The 20,149-nt window shown below is 48.0% G+C and overlaps 1 protein-coding gene across 1 annotated transcript in view; it reads right to left on the bottom strand.

The window, feature by feature from the left end:
* TSPOAP1 (TSPO associated protein 1) overlaps positions 1–20,149 on the bottom strand; it is a 103,652-nt gene that overhangs the window by 19,409 nt on the left and 64,094 nt on the right. Inside the window, exons 21-24 of the mRNA XM_090026351.1 lie at positions 19,105–19,176; positions 18,620–18,682; positions 16,400–16,503; positions 15,764–15,793 (exon numbers count right to left, since the gene is read on the bottom strand). Coding sequence (XP_089882477.1) covers positions 15,764–15,793; positions 16,400–16,503; positions 18,620–18,682; positions 19,105–19,176 — 269 coding nt within the window. The remainder of the gene's footprint in view (positions 1–15,763; positions 15,794–16,399; positions 16,504–18,619; positions 18,683–19,104; positions 19,177–20,149) is intronic.

Below are 20,149 nucleotides of genomic sequence, written 5' to 3' on the forward strand. Positions count from 1 at the left end.
TGTATAAGGACATTGGGCCTGGAGCAGGTAAGGAAATATGAGAGAATATGGAGAGACAAAAGGTGGGGGCAATGAGATCTGAAGAGAAGTTAAGGCGAGATTGGAGACGGGACTAGCTGGGCAAAGCAACTGCGGGATGGGGTAAAGGAACTAGCAGGGGAGGGATAACAGATTTGGATGAGCAGCCAGAAGGCAGAAGGAGAACTGCAACCAGCTGTGCAATGAGCCTGGGTCAAAGAGCTGAAGGAGTGGACAACACACCAGCCCGGACATAGTGGGGATTACGGAAACGTGGTGGGACACAACGCATGATTGGGCGGTGAATGCCAAGGGCTGTAGGCTGTACAGGAGGGACAGGATAGGAAAGAGAGGTGGGGGCATGGCACTCTATATTAAGGAGGAATACACATCCTCGTTAATTAGCAAGGAGTCAGGGGAGGGGCACTCTGAAGTGCTTTGGGTTAGAGTACAAGACAGTCGAGGGGAAAGGGACTTAACGGTGGGAGTCTACTACAGACCTCCCAACCAGGGAGAAGAGCTTGACCAGGAATTCTTGGGTCAGCTCACAGAGGTAGCGAAGGCTAAGGATGTGGTAGTCATGGGGGACCTGAACTTCCCGGACATCTGCTGGGAAGAGCAGTCAGCCAGGTCTGAACGCTCACATAGGTTCTTGGCCAGACTGCAGGACCTCCATCTAACCCAGGAGGTGCACAGCCCCACCAGGGGGGACGCCTTGTTGGACCTAGTGCTGGACCTGGTGAGGGGGCTGCGGGTGCTCGACCACCTGGGCGACAGCGATCATCGCCTGCTGGAATTCACCATCCAGCACAAGGTGGCAAAGGCATGCAGTAAGGCAGCGGCCCTAGGTTTTAGGAAGGCAGACTTCAACGAGCTAAGGAGGATAGTTGGAGAAGTGCTGAGGTCCCGGAGGGGAGGGGAGCCAGGTGTCCAAGGAGAGTGGTCGCTCCTTAAGGAGACGATCCTCTAAGCCCAAAGGAAGGTAATCCCAACGAGGATCAAAGGGAGCAGGAGAGCACACGAGCCTCCGTGGCTCACCAAAAGCATCCGGGAATGTCTCCTTGCTAAAAAGGAGGCTTACACCCAATGGAAAGAAGGGGTCATCACCAGGGAGGACTATTCTGTAGTTGCTCGGGGATGTAGGGGGGTAGTTAGGAAGGCCAAGGCAGAGATGGAACTGGGACGAGCTTCCCAGATTAAGGACAATAAGAAGTCCTTTTTTAAATACATAGGGGGTAAAAAGAAGGTCCCAGGTAATGTGGGGCCCTTGCAGGACGCCATGGGAAACTTGGTCGTCACACCAGACAGCAAAGCTGACATGTTTAACGATTTCTTTGCCTCTGTCTTCCTAAGTAGGGACCAGAACAGCCACCTCCCTTCTGGGCCCCCCTCAGGCCCCGGGGGAGGCACACCTGGGCCACAGGTTAGCGAGGATTTAGTTAGGGAGCTTCTGGAGGAGTTGGACGTATTCACGTCAGCCGGCCCGGATGATCTCCACCCTAGAGTTCTAAAGGAACTGGCCGAGGTCATTGCAAGTCCCCTGGCACGGCTTACGAGCATTCGTGGTGCTCTGGTGAGGTACCGGAGGACTGGAAGAGGGCCAACGTGGTCCCCATCTTCAAAAAATGCAGGAAGGAGGACCCGGGAAACTATAGGCTGGTTCGTCTTACCTCGATCCTAGGCAAGCTGTTCGAAAAAATTATGCTGGCACACATCCAGGAGGGGCCAGCAGGGGACTGCATGCTTAGGGGCAACCAACATGGGCTCATCAGTGGCAGGTCCTGTCAGACCAACCTGGTGGCCTTTTACGATCAGATCACCAGATCATTAGATGCAGGGGTAGCAGTGGATATAGTCTTCCTGGACTTCTGGAAGGCTTTTGACACTGTCTCTCACCCTGTTCTCATTAACAAACTGGGGGGCTGTGGTGTAGACACCCACACAGTCAAATGGGTCGCCAACTGGCTGGAGAGCCGCACCCAGAGGGTGGTAGTGGATGGGTCCTTCTCAACCTGGAAGGATGTGGGCAGTGGGGCTCCGCAGGGCTCGGTCCTCGGGCCCGCACTGTTCAACATCTTCATCAGTGATTTGGACGAAGAGGTAAAAAGCACCCTGTTCAAATTTGCTGATGACACTAAGATGTGGGGGGATGTGGGCACACTAGAAGGAAGGAATAGGCTACAATCGGACCTAGACAGGTTACAGGGGTGGGCAGATGAGAATAGGTTGGGATTCAACACTGACAAGTGCAAGGTGATGCACCTGGGTTGGGGGAAGAACCAGCAGCATACCTACAGGCTGGGGAACTCCCTTCTCGGCAGTGCAGAGGCAGAAAAGGATCTTGGAGTCATCACTGATGCCAAGATGAACATGGGCCGGCAGTGTGGGGAGGCAGTCAGGAAGGCCAACTGCACCTTGGCATGCATCCACTGATGCATCTCGAGCAGGTCCAAGGAGGTGATCCTCCCCCTCTATGCGGCACTGGTCAGGCCGCAGCTGCAGTATTGCATCCAATTCTGGGTGCCGCACTTCAAGAGGGACGTGGACAGCATGGAGAGGGTCCAGAGGAGGCCACTCGTATGATCAGGGGACAGCAGGGCAGGCCCTATGAGGACAGGCTGCGGGACCTGAACCTGTTCAGCCTCCAAAAGAGAAGGCTGAGGGGGGATCTTGTGGCCTGTTATAAACTAGTCAGGGGGGATCAGCAGGCACTGGGGGAGTCCCTGTTCCCCCGAGCACCGCCAGGAGTGACCAGGAATAATGGTCACAAGCTGGCAGAGGGTAGGTTTAGGTTAGATATCAGGAGGCGCTACTTCACGGTCAGGGCGGCTAGGGTCTGGAACTAGCTTCCAAGAGAAGTGGTGCAGGCTCCTACCCTGGGAGTGTTTAAGAGGAGGCTAGATGAACATCTTGCTGGGGTCGTTTGACCCCAGTACTCTTTCCTGCCATGGCAGGGGGTCGGACTAGATGATCTGCTCAGGTCCCTTCCGACCCTAGAAACTATGAAACTATGAAATTGGACAATTGTTTAGAAACTGAGGCTGAGACTGGGAGACAACAGAAACAGAGAAGAGGGTGCTGTGGAAGGAACTGAAGGCCAGAGACTGGAGACAGACAGACTGGATGAGGACTAACAAGGCAGAAGCAAGACTTGCTGGACAAAACACTCAGAGAGACAGGGAATTTCTGGGCAAGAACAATAGGAGAAAGAAGACTGGGAATGAAAGCAGTTTAACAACTATGGTAGTAAGATCAGAAGTTTGAAGGGGAGAGTACAGCTGGTTGGCGAGGAGACTGGGATGATAAGCTGGAGGAGCAGACTGACAGCCTGAGTGGTAAGAATGGGACTGGGTAGAATTTTTGCCATGCTGGAACTTTTACATAATTGTTCTGGATATAAAGATAACTGTGAGCTTAGCCCAAAATGATTGTGATCCCTGCAAGGAAGCATTCTCTGGACTACATGATAGGGAGGTAAGAATGGATGACTACAGTGGACCTTTCTGACCCAAAAATACTGAGACTGTGAAATCTCCTTCACACATTTGCAACATCAATTCTCTTCTTTGTTCTCCTTTTTCATTTTGCTCCCCTTATTTCCTTCCCACAGACCTAACTGACTTTGAATGTTCTCTATTTCCAGCACAAGTTCTAGCCTTCAGATCATTGATAAAACTGTTTTGGCTTAACAACTGACAGTGCGTCTTTTACCGAGTTTTTTACCTCTTTCCTCACTTAGCAACCTGCATCTGAAACGTTCTGAGCACCTTCACTCCCCCAACTTCAGCTTTATTTAAAATTCATGGGATCCAGTTCTGTAAGATCCTGGATACTAGCACAGGACTGGATCCCTAACATGCCTTCCTGATACCAAATACACTTGTACTGAAACAAACTAACACTTCCTAATCTGACCTAGGTACTTACTACCATTATGGCAAAATTAGATCAATGCAGAGCTTGAAACCACATGTGCAAAGTAAACATAGGAGTGTCATAAAATTGAAGGGAAGTAGGGCAGGAAGGGACGTCTTCAGCAGGGTTACAGATCCAAGAGATTTATGTATTTTTTTTGTTTATTTTACTGACAACCAAACTTCTTTCTACTAACACACGCTTTTGCTGACTTACACTTTCTATAATTTAAATAAAACCATTCTGCCAGGGCTGGGATAACAGTAACAAGGACTGCATTCAAATTTAGGGGTTTAACAACAACTTTCTATGTCTGGCTTGTCAAACACCCACCAAGACCTTGGGAAAATAAATTTTAACTTGGTATTCTACTGTGAAGAAAATTTCCTTGCTTGCAAGCAACATTCAACTAAAATAGGGCTTATTACATTGGGGAAAAGGAACAAACACACAACTTTAGAGAAAAACTTAACTATTAAATATGAAATAAAACACAACCATAAAGACTCTCAGACTTACCCGACTGCAGCAATGGATTTACACCCAAGGGGTCCCCTACTCACCCACCACACCGTGCCACATCCAACCACGTCCTGTATCATGCTGTCCTCACACCAGCCCATACACTAACCTTATCTCTGCTAGGCCAACTCTCCCCATCCTGGCACAGGCTCCCACCACCACTTCTTCCCACTCCTGACCCTATCACTCCCCTCCCTGCCTCCCCTGGAGCCTCAGACTGCCTGGGGCCATGTGGCCCTGCCCACCTTTGAGCCAAGTAGCTACTATATAGGCAGGTGATGGGATGCAGCAGCAGCAGCAGCAGCACATAGCTGTAAAGGGAAGAAAACTACGGAAGCTCCCATAGGCCACAGAGCTCTGAGGGAGAGCTCCCTGCAGGGTGCTCAGCTGCACTCCTGCTCAGATACAAGGTAGCACTGCTCTATTCTGTCTGTCCATCAATACTTGTGACCAGTGTCTTTTTGATAACACATCTTCACACTGTTCACGGCTTCAATCTGCTCACAGCTTCTTAGTTTTTTACCCAGCTCCATTTTTAAAAGACTTTATGGACATTGATCTTTTTGGTTTTTGTTTGTTTTTTTCTTTACAGACAGTGGCAAAGTCCCATAGTTCAACCCTTTATTCATGCATCCCTGGCTAAACCATCCCAGCCAAGTGTCTGTTCAACCTGCTCTTGAAAATTTCCTGGCATGGAGATGCTACATCTCTAGGTAGCCTATTCCAATGCTTGGCTACTTTCGTGGCCAGCAAATTCCTCCAAATCTCTACTCTAAATCTGCTCTGCTGCAGCATGAGTCTATTGCTCCTAATCCTGTCCCCTATTGCCACAGAGAAAAGTGAGACCCATAGAAGTACACAGTCACCAAGAAGTGAGGTAATAGTAGCTCACTGGGCACAAATCCACTTAAAAGATTATGTCTAGTTTTGGACACTACATTTACCAGAAAACTGCAAAACTACTGACAAATCAGAGGCATTTAAGAATCATAAAATCAAAGGACTGGAAGGGACCTACAAGATCATCAAGTCTGGTGCCCTGCCATGGTCAGGAGGTTATTGGGCTCAAACGAGTTCAGAGAGGTGCTTATCCAGCCTCCTCTTGAACACCTCCAAGGATGGCAACTGCACCACCTCTGCTGAGAGTGTGTCCCAGACTCTAGCTACCTTATGGAAAAGAAGTTTTTCCTTATGTCCAGCCTAAATTGTCCCTCAATTAGCTTGTGCACATTGGTACTCGTCCTCCCAAGGCATGCCTTCCTGAAGAGTTGCTCCCTTAGATCTTGGTGTTCACCCCTGATGTACTTAGTTTCATACTAGCTAGGGGCAGGAGGGACCTGAACAGATCATCTAGCCTGACCCCCTGCCACAGGCAGGAATGAATGCTGGGTTCACAGGACCCCAGGCAGGTGATCATCCAACCTCCTCTTGAATTTGCCCAAGGTAGGGGCAAGGACCACTTCCCTGGGAACTTGGTTCCAGATTTTGGCCACCCTAACTGTAAAATATTGCCTTCTGATCTCTAACCTAAAGCAACTGGGAATGCCTTAGCTAGGTGCACACCCAATGGAAGGGAGGGGCCATCACCAGGGAGGACTATATTGCGGTTGCTCGGGGCCGCAGGGGGGCAGTCAGGAAGGCCAAGGCGGAGATGGGACTGGGACTAGCGACCCGGATCAAGGACAACAAGAAGTCCTTTTTTAAATACATAGGGGCAAAAAAGAAGGTACCGGGTAATGTGGGGCCTCTGCAAGACACGCTGGGAAATCTGGTCATACACACCAGATGACAAAGCTAACTTATGTAACAACTTCTTTGCCTCCATTTTCCCTCTCAGGCCCCAGGGGAGGTGCCCAGGGTCAGTGAGGATCTAGTCAGGGAACTTCTGGAGAGACTGGATGTATTTAAATCAGCTGGTCCGGATGATCTCCACCCCAGAGTGCTGAGGAAATTAGCAGAGGTCATGACAGGACCCCTGGCACAGCTTTATGAGCACTTGTGGTGCTCTGGTGTGCTGCCAGAGGACTGGAAGAGAACCAGTGTGGTTCCCATCTTCAAAAAAGGGAGGAAGGAAGACCTGGGGAACTATAGGCCAGTTAGTCTTACCTCAATCCTGGGTAAGCTTTCTGAGAAAATTATCCTGGCACATGTCCACAAAGGGCCAGCAGGGGAGGTTATGTTTAGGGGCAACCAACATGGGTACATTAGCGGCAGGTCCTGTTAGACCAACCTGGTGGCCTTCTATGACCAGATCACCAAATCATTAGACGCAGGGGTAGCAGTGGACATAGTCTTCCTGGACTTTCGGAAGGCCTTCGACACTGTCTCTCACCCCGTTCTCATTATAAAACTGGGAGACTGTGGTGTTGACACCTACACAGTTAATTGGGTTGCCAACTGGCTGGAGGGCCGCACCCAGAGAGTGGTAGTGGATGGGTCATTTTCAACCTGGAGGGATGTGGGCAGTGGGGTCCCCCAGGGCTCGGTCCTCCGGCCCGCACTGTTCAACATCTTCATTAGTGACTTGGACGAGGGGGTAAAAAGCACCCTGTTCAAATCTGCAGATGACACTAAGATGTGGGGGGATGTGGGCACGCCAGAAGGGAGGAATAGGCTGCAATCGGACCTAGACAGGTTACAGGGGTGGGTGGATGAGAATAGGATGGGATTCAACACTGACAAGTGCAAAGTGGACTTTGGATTCACCTGGGGAGGAACAACTGGCACCATACCTACAAGCTGGGGAACTCCCTTTTCGTCAGTGCAGAGGCAGAAAAGGATCTTGGAGTCACTACTGATGCCAAGATGAACATGGGCCGGCAGTGTAGGGATGCAGTCAGGAAAGCCAACCACACCCTTGTCAAGCATCCGCAGATGCATCTCAAGCAGATCCAAGGAGGTGATACTCCCCCTCTATGCAACACTGGTCAGGCCGCAGCTGGAGTACTGCGTCCAGTTCTGGGCACCGCACTTCAAGAGGGATGTGGACAACATGGAGAGGGTTCAGAGGAGGCCACTCACATGATCGGGGGCAGCAGGGCAGGCCCTATGAGGAGAGGCTACGGGACCTGAACCTGTTCAGCCTCCAAAAGAGAAGGCTGAGGGGGGATCTTGCGGCCTGTTACAAACCAGTCAAAGGGGACCAGCAGGCATTGAGGGAGTCCCTGTTACCCCGAGCACTACCAGGAGTGACTATAAATAATAGTCACAAGCTGGCAGAGGCTAGATTCAGATTAGACATCAGGAGGTGCTACTTCACTGTCAGGGTGGGTAGGATCTGGAACCAACTTCCAAGTGAAGTGGTGCTGGCTCCTACCCTGGGGGTCTTTAAGACAAAACTAGATGAACATCTTCCTGGGGTCGTTTGACCCCAATACTTTTTCCTACCAAGGCAGGGGGTCAGACTCAATGGTCTGCTCAGGTCTCTTCCGACCCTACAAACTATGAAACTATTCTCCATCAGCTTATTACCATTGTTCCTCATCACCCCAGGTGGCGCTGGGGAGAAGAGGGCTCTACCTATTTGGTGTTGATGTCCCGTGATGAGTTTGTAGGCAGCCACCAGGTCTCCCCTCAGCTTCCTCTTGCTGAGGCTGAACAGGTTCAGGTCCCTCAGTCTCTCCTCATAGAGCCTGTCCTGCTGCCCTCTCACCAAGTGGGTGGCCCTCTCCAGGCTGGCCACATCCCTCTTGAAGTGCGGTGTCCAGTACTGGACAAAGTATTCCAACTGCGGCCTGACCAAAGTCGCATAGCGGGGGAGTATCTTTGGATGCATGACAAGGTATGGCTGGCCTTGCTGGCTGCAGTCTGGCATTGGCAGCTCATGTTCATCTCGGAGTCAATAATGACTCCAAGATCCCCATCTGCCTCTGTGCTTTCAAGAGGGGAACTCCCCAGCCTGTAAGTATGCTGTGGATTCCTTCTCCCACGGTGCAGCACCCTGCATTTATCTATGTTGAACCCCATCCTATTCTCATCTGCCCACTTTTGTAGTCTGTCTAAATCTATTTGCATCCTCTCTCTCCCTTTAAGTGTGTCCACTCTGCCCCACATCTTAGTGTCATGATCAAACTTGGACAGCATGCTTTCCACCCCCTCGTCCAAGTCGCTGATGAAGATGTTAAACAGTGCAGGCCCGAGGACCGAGCCCTGGGGTACCCCACTGCTCACATCTCGCCAGGTTGAGTACAACCTGTCCACCACTACTCTCTGGGTGTGCCCCATCAGCCAATTTTTTACCCATCCAACTGTGTAGGCATCAGTGCCACAGACACTTAATTTATTGATGAGGATGCAGTGAAAGACAGTGTCAAAGGCCTTCTTAAAGTCTAGAAAGACTACATCCATGGCGACACCATCATCTAAGGATTTAGTTACTTGGTCATAAAAGGCAAATCATGTTGGACAAGCAGGACCTGCCTTTGATGAACCCGTGCTGATTGCCCCTGAGCATGATCTCCCCTGCTTGCCCCCCACAGATGTGCTCCTTGATGATTCCCTCCAAGATCTTCCTAAGCACCAAGGTGAGGCTTACAGGCCTATAGTTACCTGGGTCCTCCTTCCTCCCTTTCTTAAAAATTGGGACCATATTAGCCAGTTTCCAATCCCCCGGCACCTGGCCAGATGACCACAAATGCTCATACAGCTGGGTCAAGGGCTCCGCGATGACCCTTGCCAGCCCCCTCAACACCCTTGTGTGGAGAGCATCTGAACCTGCAGATTTAAAAATGTCTAGCCCTTCCAGAAGATCCCTAATTACATCTGCACTGACTGAAGGCCTGACAGAGCTGTCCCCAAGATTATCCCTACCTCTGGTAGGTGGGATGTCCCGGTCCCTGTTCAAGAAAACTGAGGCAAAGAAACTGTTAAAAATATCAGCTTTCTTGTCTGCGTAGCCACAAGATTACTGTTTGCGTCTTGCAGGGGCCCTACATTGCCTGGTGCCCTCTTCTTGCTCCCCATGTACTCGAAAAAGGACTTTTTGTTGTCCTTAATCCTGGACACTAGCCTGAGTTTCATCTCTGCCTTGGCCTTCCTAATAGCCCTCCTACTTGTAGGCAGCTATCAAGTCACCTCTCAGTCTTCTCTTACTCAGACTGAACAGGCCCAGTTCCTGGAGTCTCTCCTCACAGGGCATATCCTCCAGGATCCTAATCATACAGGTGATCCTTCTCTTTACCCTCTCAAGCCTATCTACAATCCTTCCTGAAGTGTGGTGCCCAGAACTGGACACAGTACTCCAGCTGTGGCAGAAGAATTCAAAGTGGGATTACGAACTGAAAGGGCTGAAACTGAAAAATCTGAAGAACAGAACAGGAACATAACTGCACTATTGTTATCTGGTGAATGCTAACACTAATAAGGGAAATGAATTACAGCAGAACCTGGATCCTACCCAGGTGGCTCACAACCTCTTTAATTTGCAGCAGGGTGCTAAATTAAGGCTGGCCAGCTCAGTTGATTCTTGTGACTTTACTCCAAAGGGTGTCACTTCTCCACTTAGCTAGAGTTTATTAATGATACTTCACAGCTGACTGGAGAAGTACCACCCTTCCACATAAAAGCCACTGTGAACAGCTTTAACTCCTCAGGAATCCTGCACTCTTCACTCAGTCTAGCTCCCACCCTTTCCCTCCCCCACAGACTAACCTGCTGGACCAGGGTATGCGCACGCATGCATGCAGGCACTCAGCCCCCCACCCCAGCCTCAGATTGACTCCAAGATCTACCGCAAGAGACTCTGAGATCTACCGGTAGATTGAGATTTTTAAAATTTTTAAAAATATCAAGTTGTTTTTGTTAGAAGGGGTGAAATCAAATGATGTTGGAAATCTGGTTGTAAGAGTAACGTAATTAGAACTTTGTACTCACACTGTATCATCCAGTAAAAAGCATAAAGATTGGTAGATGACTAGATTCCATTCCTGTGCACTTGTTCTCTGAAAAAATTCTCCTAATTATTTCTACCTTGACCTTCTCCCATTACTCCTGATGATTTTCATATATTTCAGTAAATACAATATAACCTAGATATTTTTCAGAGTTATAGTCATTATCTTCTTGTGGAGACAAGGGCTTATAAATAATTCAGGGGTAGATGATTCCTGAAATACAACACTAGGAATTGTACATGGCTTTATCAATTTGACCAAAGCCTTCAACTCTGTTAACTGTGAGACTCTATGGAAAATCTTATCAAACTCTGGCTGTCCAGGAAAATTTATCACCATCCTAAGACTCTTTCATGACCAGATGACTGCCTGCATCATATGCAGTGGCTCTGCTAAAGAGCCCTTTGCCATTTGAACTGGCTTCAAGCAGCACTGCGTGATTACACCAATTTTGTTTTCCAGCTTTCTTGTGGTTATCAAGATGCTCATCCATGACCATCTGCCACCTGGCACTGGTATCAAGTCCAGGATAGACAGGAATCTTTTTAAACTGTCCCGCCTCTGTGTCAAAAACCAAAGTTACTCCATCTCAGACTGTGGGATTTCATTACGCTGAGGATTGTGCTGTCATTGCACATACTGAGGAACACCCTTAACTGCTTCTCTCAAGCATACCAGTGCTTGGAACTGACCCTTAACATTGGAAAAACAAAACCAGCTTGCTCCAGGCCATTCAACTCCGCCAGCAACAATCCTCACTGACAGACGGGAGCTGGAGAATATTGAACACTATCTGTACCTTGGCAGCCATCTCTCAAAGAAGGCCAACATTGATGAGGAGATCCAGTATAGGATCTGATGCACCAGTTCTGCCTTGACTGAATAATTGTGTGTTCAAAGATTACAACATCAGAACTTGAACAAAACTCCTACTATACAAGGCTGTGGTAATCCCAACTCTTCTCTACAGTTGTGAAGCTTGGATGACCTACAGGGACCACCTGAATAGCCTGGAATGCCTTCACCAGTGCTACCGAAAGATTCTTGGCATAGTGGGAGAATCATCACACAAATGCCAGTGTCCTCACTAACACTAACACCACCACTATGGAAGTGCTGATTTTTCAACGCTTCCATAGTGTTGAAAAACAACAGGCATGGAAGGAAGGGAAACAAAACCGAGAAATCCATGGTCTGACCCTCCCTTTAACCATCACCTGTAGCATCAACCAGAGCGTCTGTGGCTCTAGGATAAGCCTCCTTAACCATCAATGGATTCATTAACAACCCTTTACTTGACCTGTGGGAGTGATCATCCTCAGCCATGAGGGACTGCTGACAACAACTGTGGTGACACAGGATGTCTCAATTCTTCTCCTCTCTCCTTCATCTCTCAGCAGTCATGCTCTTTCCAAGGCCCAAGGCTAAAGGGCAATCCCCTGGATGCAAGCATCTTTCAGAGGAACCTGGGTTTTGTGCAAGACAGCTCTGTTTCATCAGGCTTAATAGACAATCCTAGCTAGTTTTGTTGTCAGAGGTGTAGAAGTAATTGGCTTACTTGACGAGAAAAACAGACAAAGACCAGACATGCTGATACTGCTTAATTCAGATGTTCTGAGATAAGGAATCCGCATTCCTGCATTCCTTGGGTTATCCTGATATCTTGCCCTGTGTATTCCTGCATGCCTTTGGATAGCCCTATGCATAGATAATTGTTTCAGTAAACGTTCTAAGTTTCTGTGTAATTTACTATTGTTTTGTTTCTCCAAGGTGTATTTTTTATCTTTCTCTGTCTTTAGTATAAATACGCTTGTGAACTTAGAGAGTCTGAGAAATCCTTTGAAACAGACAAGTGGGCAATTCCCCTTGCTGTATGGAATTCTCCCTGTGATCACAGGATAGCCTTAAATAAAGAAAAGCTGGCTCTGTCAGTTCTAATTCAACCACAACGCGAAGTTTGATTTCTTCCACAGAGGCAACTCCTGGGCCATGTACAAGATAACTGTTCCGGGGCTGGGGATGCAGTAAATAGGTTGCTCAATGCTTACTCAGGCCTGGTCATTCTCTCTTCCATTTAACAGAAGAATTGCTGTTTTTTTCCCCAGGAAGCCAACCCAACCTTCAACTCAAATTGACAAAGTAACAGAGTTTAAACTCAGAAGGAGCTGTTAGATGATCTTGTCCAGTGGCTTTCAACCTGAGGTTTGTGGACCCCTGGGGGTCCACAGACTGTGTAAGGGGTCTGCAAAAGATGACCATGAGCAATCAAAAGTATGTGAATATCCACACTTACAAATTCAAAGGAATCCATTCAAAATTTCCAAAAGGGTCTGCATCTCCATTCAATTTTTTTTAAGGGTCCGCAAAAAAGGGTTGACAAAAAAAGGAAAAAAAGGTTGAAAACCACCGATTCAGTTAATCCTTCTGTACTGAGGATGTACTGTTATTTGTGCTTGGCATCTTCCAGAAAGGTGTCATTCTAGATCTGAAGACAAAGGAATGCACAACTGCCCTCACTGCTGCATAGTACCGCCAGACCATTAATCTGCCCCAGCCAATCCTGTATGACCTTACATAGCTTCAGGATGAGGTGTACGTTGAATGTAACAACTCACAAACCCTTCTGAGCCAAAATACAAAAAACATGTGAAAAGGCAGAGAAAAAAAAGCCTAAAAAATGGCCAACAACAAACTACTGAAGTTAAATATTGTTACACTAGCTGGACTGGATAATTTGCATGCAAAAGAATCCTAATAATTAACCACAGCATTCTCCAAGACCAACAAGTTGATTTTTAACAGATCCTGGAAAACAGGGGTGTAACAGAAGGTGTAACCCTACCTCTGTTAAAGAGGAGAGGGGGCGAGGGAAGTAAAGGCAGCAGGACCACTTTAAGGCCTGAACCTTTGCAGCCCAGAGGAGGGAACAATTACCTGCTGTAAAGATGGACCTAGCCAGCATGGACAAGGTGGAGAGGACCTCCGCTGTCAAGGGAAGACCCAGCTGGACAGGACAGAGCAAGCAGCTTGCACTAGAGTGTGTGGAGGGACCTCAGAGGGAAGATGCCAGGCCCTGGGCTGAATTAGCCAGCTGCCGGACCCAGCAAGGGGAGGAGAGCAAGACACTGATCACAACTGTACCCAGGGAGCAGGAAACCCAGTGAGATAACCAGGTGGGCATGGCTGTCTAAAATACAAACTCTCCCCAGGCCAGAGGAAGGAAAGTGGGTACAGTGGCAGAGCGAGACAGAGACCTGTGGGGAGGCGAGGGTGGAATCGCCTCCAGCCAGGAAGGTGCTACCTGAAAGGAGGGACTTCTGTCAACCCAAAATGAAGGAGCAAGTGCCTGGGAAGTACTGAGGATTTCCATTTTTTGTGCCTTGGAAGTCCCTGGGAAGGGAATACAAAGAACTGAGATCAGATTTATGTTCACCCTGGAGGAGCCCTGTGGTGGGAGCTGACTAAATCTATACAGATTAGGAACTGTTCACAGTGACACCAGAAGTGTCTGGGGAAGTGGAGTACCCTGAGGACTACAGACTGTTTTGAGAGCCCAGTACAGGCCTGCTCGCTGTTTTTTTCTTTTTCTGCATATGACAGTAGTAACACTCAGTGGACTGAAATGGCTGTGGGGGAGGCAAGGAGGCCAAAGAACAGAGTTAGTGGTGTACTGTGATTTTTTTCTGTGGTTTTGGTTTTTGGACCTACCTTGCAGTTTTGGGGCAAGAGACCTAGGAAGGGAACCCAGACTGGTCAGAGCCTAGACAAAAAGGAAGAACTAAGACAGACTGGAGACTGGCAGGGCTGGGCATCCATGCACTGACAGAAAGGGGGAGCAGGGGAATGAGAGAAGGAGCAAAGCCATGCACAGCCCAGTTAAACTTAGAGCTGGGGACAAGATAGGGAGACAGGGTGCCTATGGCCTAGGCTTTAGGTTCCCTAAGGCAGCCTCTCAAGAAAACATCTCAATTAACGCCATGACATGGCAGGCGAGAGAGAGAGAGAATTAGGGCAGACTAGGTAGCCAGGTACCACCACACCACAAGGGGGTGCCCCATTATTCACAAAGAATCACCCCATTACAGGGGAAAACCATGGTTGACCAGAGAAAAGTCTAATGTTATACTGAAGATGATCTAGTTTGACTGATGCCCTCTTTGGAAAAATCATGGAATGGTTAGTACAGAATGATAACCAGTATAGGAATAAAAAGGACAGCATAATTAAAATGCAAATTAGCATGGTTTAGACCAGGGGTGAGGAATTATTTGGGCTGGAGAGCCACTTAATGAGTTTTGGTGAGTTTGAGGGCCAGGGGCAAAGTAGGGAGATGCCAATTGATCCTCAAATGTCCAAAAGCCTGAGGAAGGAAGGCTGTACCCTCCACCAGGAGCCAAGCCAGGCAGCACGTAGATTCCTCTGGCCCCCACATCCATGCCCCCAACCCCTGCCCAGCTTCCAGTTAGTGGTGTAAAGTTCGGTCACCACAGCTGCCAACAATTGGGCCTGAGCAAGATGGGGCACAATGCAACACTGAGTAGCTGTCCTGCCTGCCCACCTGCCTGCTGCAACGAGCCACTGCCACCACACTGCATCAGGAAAGTTGGGAGTGGCTACCCAGGCCAAGCCCCAACCACAGCCGGCATGGACTCACCTCCTAACAGCACCACGGTAGCAGCAGCTCACTGTGGTGGGCTGGCATGTGGGATGGCTACTCAGCATACTGCACTGCAACCCATCCCATGTGGGCCCAGCAGTCAGTGGCCACAGTGCCAGGACTGCACTGCTGCAGCACTAACAAGAAGCTGGGCAGGGGGAAAGGATGCATAGGGGAATAAAGTCTGTGCGCTGCATGGCCCAGTCCAGCCCCAACCCTGGCTGCAGCAGAGCAGAGCAGCATGGGGCATAGCCCTCCCTCCTCAGGCTTTCAGTGGCACCTAACAGGCTGGACAGGATCAACTGGTGGGCCAGATACAGCTCATGGGCCATATTTTGCCCATCCCTACTTTAGACTGTTTAACAAATCTGATATAACATTTTGATTAGAGCACAAACTGACAAAGATGTTTCCTCTGCATGGAATGCAATTCAGTCTATTCATATTCTTGACATCTAAGGGTAATTCAGTTTCCTCAATGAAGATTAGTGGCATAGTGCAGTTTACAATGGATCACTGTCTAAATAAAAGCAGAGACCTGGCTGGACATATGAAAGGCAAAACAACCACTCCAGAATCCTAGAACAGCTGAGGTACTACCCCAGAGAGGATATACAGGACAGTCCTCTAGTCTATAGTGCATGCTGGGGTAGAGGATAGGCTGCTTTCGGTCTCTCCCAGGGCATTGTTGGCACTGTGTATAAAATGACTCAGAGAGAGCATGACAGTGACTCTCTAGTCCGCTGGTTAAGGCACTCACCTTGGAGGTCAGCCAACTGAGTTCCAGTCCCTGCAAACAATGATAACTTTAGTATTATAAGTAAGTGGAACGGCAACAACAGGAGAAATTGAGAGTAACCCACCCTAGAATGCCTGATAGGCTGCTGGTTATGGTGTAAGATGAAGTGCAAGATATAGGCTGAACATCCTTGGAGAGAACAGAAATATGAACTGGAGTGAGTGAGTGAGTGCTCCTGCCATTGGGCTACGGGACAAAAAGACAGCTCTTCCTTAGTTTTGTGCACAATTTCTTCATTTCCATTGCTTTGCTTCTGTTAAAGAGGGTCAATATTGAAATCAAAACAAAGGTGTTTGTTTTGGTGAGAAAAGCTTTAATTTCAGTTCAGACAACTGATTTTTGGTTCAGCTGCCAAATAAAACCTTAATTATTTGCACAGCTATAGTAAAGTATCTAGGAACAGGGTGGAGGCAGCTTGCACAGTCAATAAAAAGCATCTGCCTCCAGGGTTTTTTCCTCTGGAACCTCTCACAGAACTCAGTCACTTGGGAAAAAGATGGTGCAAGTCAGATCAAAGGTAACCAGTATCAGAAGGTAAAATGGATAGAGATGGTGAGAGAAGCAAGTCAAGAGTAGCAAGTACCTATTGCTGCTCACCTCCACATCCACATTTGGAGAGCTCTCCTTAGGATTGTAGTCAAAAACAGCCACCATACTCCTAGGCACAAGCAGTTCAGCTTCAAGGTCCTGACATTTGTGCACTGAGGGATAGAAATGAAACACATTCATGGTCTTGAAAAGCCAAGTGAAACCACAAATCAGAACTGAACAGAATCCATTCAGGCCAGCACCATCTTCTTGCTGTTCCTCAGGCCTCCACTTCCAGGCTTCATGTAGTGGGAGCCAAGCAGCCAAGCTCTGCCTAGCTCAGGGGAGGGGAATTATTTTGGGTGGAGGACCACTTACTGAATTTTGGCAAGCCATCAAGGGCTGCATGACAGGCAGTTAAGGGCAGATAAATATTAATTTTCTAAAACGTTTAGGGGCCCCGCAGGCCACATCTGGCCCACGGGTCGCATTTTGCCCACCCCTGGCCTACCTACTAGTGTGCAACTCTTGTTCCTCTACTTTGCCCCTTTTTTGGTGGGAAAACTGGGGTAGGAATGCAACATTGATATAGGGGAGGAGAAATGAGGGACTTGGAAAAAGCCAGCAGGGGACTACACAGGTGCACATCCAGCTTTCCTTTCTAAAGGCTACTGAGGCCTCCCTGTTGAAGGGCCTTTACCAATTGTTTATAACTTACGTCTCTCTCATTTTCATCTATGGTCTGATATTTTCCAGGTCTGGGCTATGTGGGGCAAACTGTTGATGTTGAAAACTGGAATGAAAGCAGTTCACTTCCTTTTGTGACTGAAGGAAGTGAGAAGGTACACCTCCTCACCACACAGTACTTTTAGAACTGCTGACTTGACAGAGGGAATTGACATGGAGCACAGCTGGTAAGGTGGAAATATCCACATCCCACTAGGTTAGCCCTTTAAGTCAGGCCACAGCAATTGAAAAACCACAACTATGGCCTACACAGAACATCTGTGATACCCAAGGACCCAGCCCCATGTCCCCACGCTGCACAAGTGCACAGGCCTAGTCTTTAAGGGGTAAGAAGAGGAGAGGGAGCCATAGAGTGGAAAGCCTACTCTAGGGTGCGCCTTCTAGGCAAAGCTCCAGGCTCTACTTACAGAGCAGATGCTAAGGCTATGTCTGCCCTGCAGATGCTACTGCAACTGCAGTGTAGCATAAGCATACACAAGCTACCCATACACCAGCTGGCAGTTCCAACTAGGATCTAACTCAACTTCTTGGGCAGGTGTTGGAGCCCATGATGAGCTCCATGTTATCCTAGCTATGCCTCCAATAGTAGCCAAGTTGGCTTGTTTAAAGTTAGCATGGACATGTGACTACAGTGTAGATATACCTGAAGTGGAGAAAAGCAAAGCTAAGGACTCTGATAGCTGCAAACTGTCCAGTCCCTAATGAACTCACCTATCTCATGCCCATCTTCTCATTGATCCAAGAGCCCTTCCCTTATTCAGTCTAGTCCCAATGCACATCCAAAGCAAGACTGGGTGCTCTGCTGGCATCCTCCTGCAAATTCCTACTGAAAGGGCAAACACAGCCTCTGTTCTTAATGCCCAAGCACACAAAAAGAACACTTCCTTTTCTCAGTTTCTGCTGCCATTCAAAGAAGAGCCATGATCCTCCTGCTGCCAGGACTGGACAGCTTGTCCCCCCACATTCTAAATTCCCAGCATCTCTCCAAACAGCAGCGAGACCTTCACTTACTGCCCATCCTGTTGGGGTTACAATGTCATGTACACCTGACTCAGCTGCATGAGATTTCTCAGGTATTAGCCTGCCTTTCTGCATTCTTGTTGCTACTTCTTGCTTTTGACAGCACCTCCCCCTTGCTCTGCCTACACAGCAGGCAACCTGAATCTCGACTCTCTTCTAGCAACCATTCTGGCAGGCTCCTGCCATTCCTTCCTCCCCACCCACAACATTTGCTCACCTTGCATGTTCTGCCTTTCTAGCATTTTCACATTGAAATTCAAGTCCCTTGAAACAATACTGCATAGGCAACTAGTTCCTTCTTTCCAGAATGCAGCTTGGCTAGGCTCTAGGTAAAACAATATATTCAGAAACCATTAGCTTGTGCCAGGACTCCTCCAGAAGCTCAAATTAAAAGGATTCTCAGTAGGGAATAAACCGTTCTCTAACAGGCAGTTATGTGGTTATTGCTTGGCTGTTAATTCCAAACTTTCTTTTACAACCTCAACAATACAGTATTTGAAGACTTGAAGGAGCAATTCTTACCTGAGAGAGGTCTGTAGTTCTCAGGTGGATGAGGCTTGTAATTTTCTTGTTTATCCAGTTCAGCTGTGGAAGAAAATACATCATAAGTTCAAACCTAACTTTTAACACTAATCAAACTAAACACTTCAAACAAGAACAAGGAAAACAAAGACCAAGACAGGGTCCAACAAACAACAGAAGCAAACAGTCCTTTCCAGTCATTGCAACTCATGCAAACATTTATGACTTTGGGACATCATGGAGAACAGAAGACAAGCCCCAAAAAAAGAAAGATTTCCCTGCCCTCAAGAACATTTAACATCCAAACAAGGTCACAGCATGGGGTGACTACAAACGGTGCTGTACAGGGAAGAAAGAGCACACTTCCTACTCCTTGCAACTCTTAAGAGGCAAACATCCTGAGATCCTGGAATCAAGAAGTAAAAAGTCAAGGCAGCTTGCAACCCAAATGCAATAATCAAACAGCAAGCACAGGTGCGACAGACCTTTCTTGGAGCGCCTGGGTTTCGGAGGAGGGACAGTGAGGCGACGTGGAGGTGGAGAAAACGTGCCATTTCCTTAATAACATCCAGAAAAAGCAAATAAACAAACAAGAGAAACAGTAAGACGGTCAATGAAAAGTGAAAAGCATCTTCAAGAGTGAACAAACAACAGAGCAACATGATGAAACTTCTTCAGGGTAGCAGATGGCTTGACTTTCATCTGCAACAGCAAGACCTCCAGTTGCCACACACAGCCACACAAGGACTCCACATATTACATAGTCTACACCTCAAATATGCACACGCAGACACATTATACTTATGGGCCATTGGAAATACAACAGACTGTGTCAGGCATGCCCCTTTCTCCAAACCTGTGACTTCGCCTTACCTTTCAAGAATTTCCTAATAGGAATAACACAAAATCCCTCGTACAACTAGCTGCCTGAATCACAATTATCTCTATCTGAACCATCCCACACAAATCCTTGTTTGTACTACTAAAACTATGCAGTCAATCCTGTTGCACAACTACAAGGCAGAGAACCCTAACTTGCCACAAGTAAAGAAGGGGGATAATGGTGGCTAGTGTTCTGCTGCTGCAGGTGTTGTTGAAATATTGTCCAGAAATCTAAGGAAGGAGGGCCACACTCCCTGCTACAGAGGAAAGCAAAACCCCCCACAGTCCATAACAATCTGATCATAGGCTCAAATTGCTTCCTGACCTAAAATATGCAGAGTTAAAGCCGCACTTTTTAAACAAGCCAGATAGAATGTGCCTCTATCAGAGTTGGTACTGCCACACTCTGGCAGTCTCATAGTACAGCTTGGCACATTCTGATACCCAATTAGACAATTTCTGGAGTGAGCTTGCTTTGGCCTTTGGATATTTGATCGAAGGAGACAAATAGCGTTGGAGGTTTTTAAAGAGCTTAATCATATGCAAACAGAAGAAAAGAGCACATTTGATATCTGTAGTGTAGCAAGGCCCTTTCCTGGAAGGTACAAGGCTTTGGAAAGAAGATTGGTAAATTTATCTGTTGCCTCA

This window comes from Crocodylus siamensis, chromosome 13 (assembly GCF_052110815.1).
Source record: "Crocodylus siamensis isolate JL-2025a chromosome 13, ASM5211081v1, whole genome shotgun sequence".
Taxonomy (NCBI): Eukaryota; Metazoa; Chordata; order Crocodylia; family Crocodylidae; genus Crocodylus; species Crocodylus siamensis.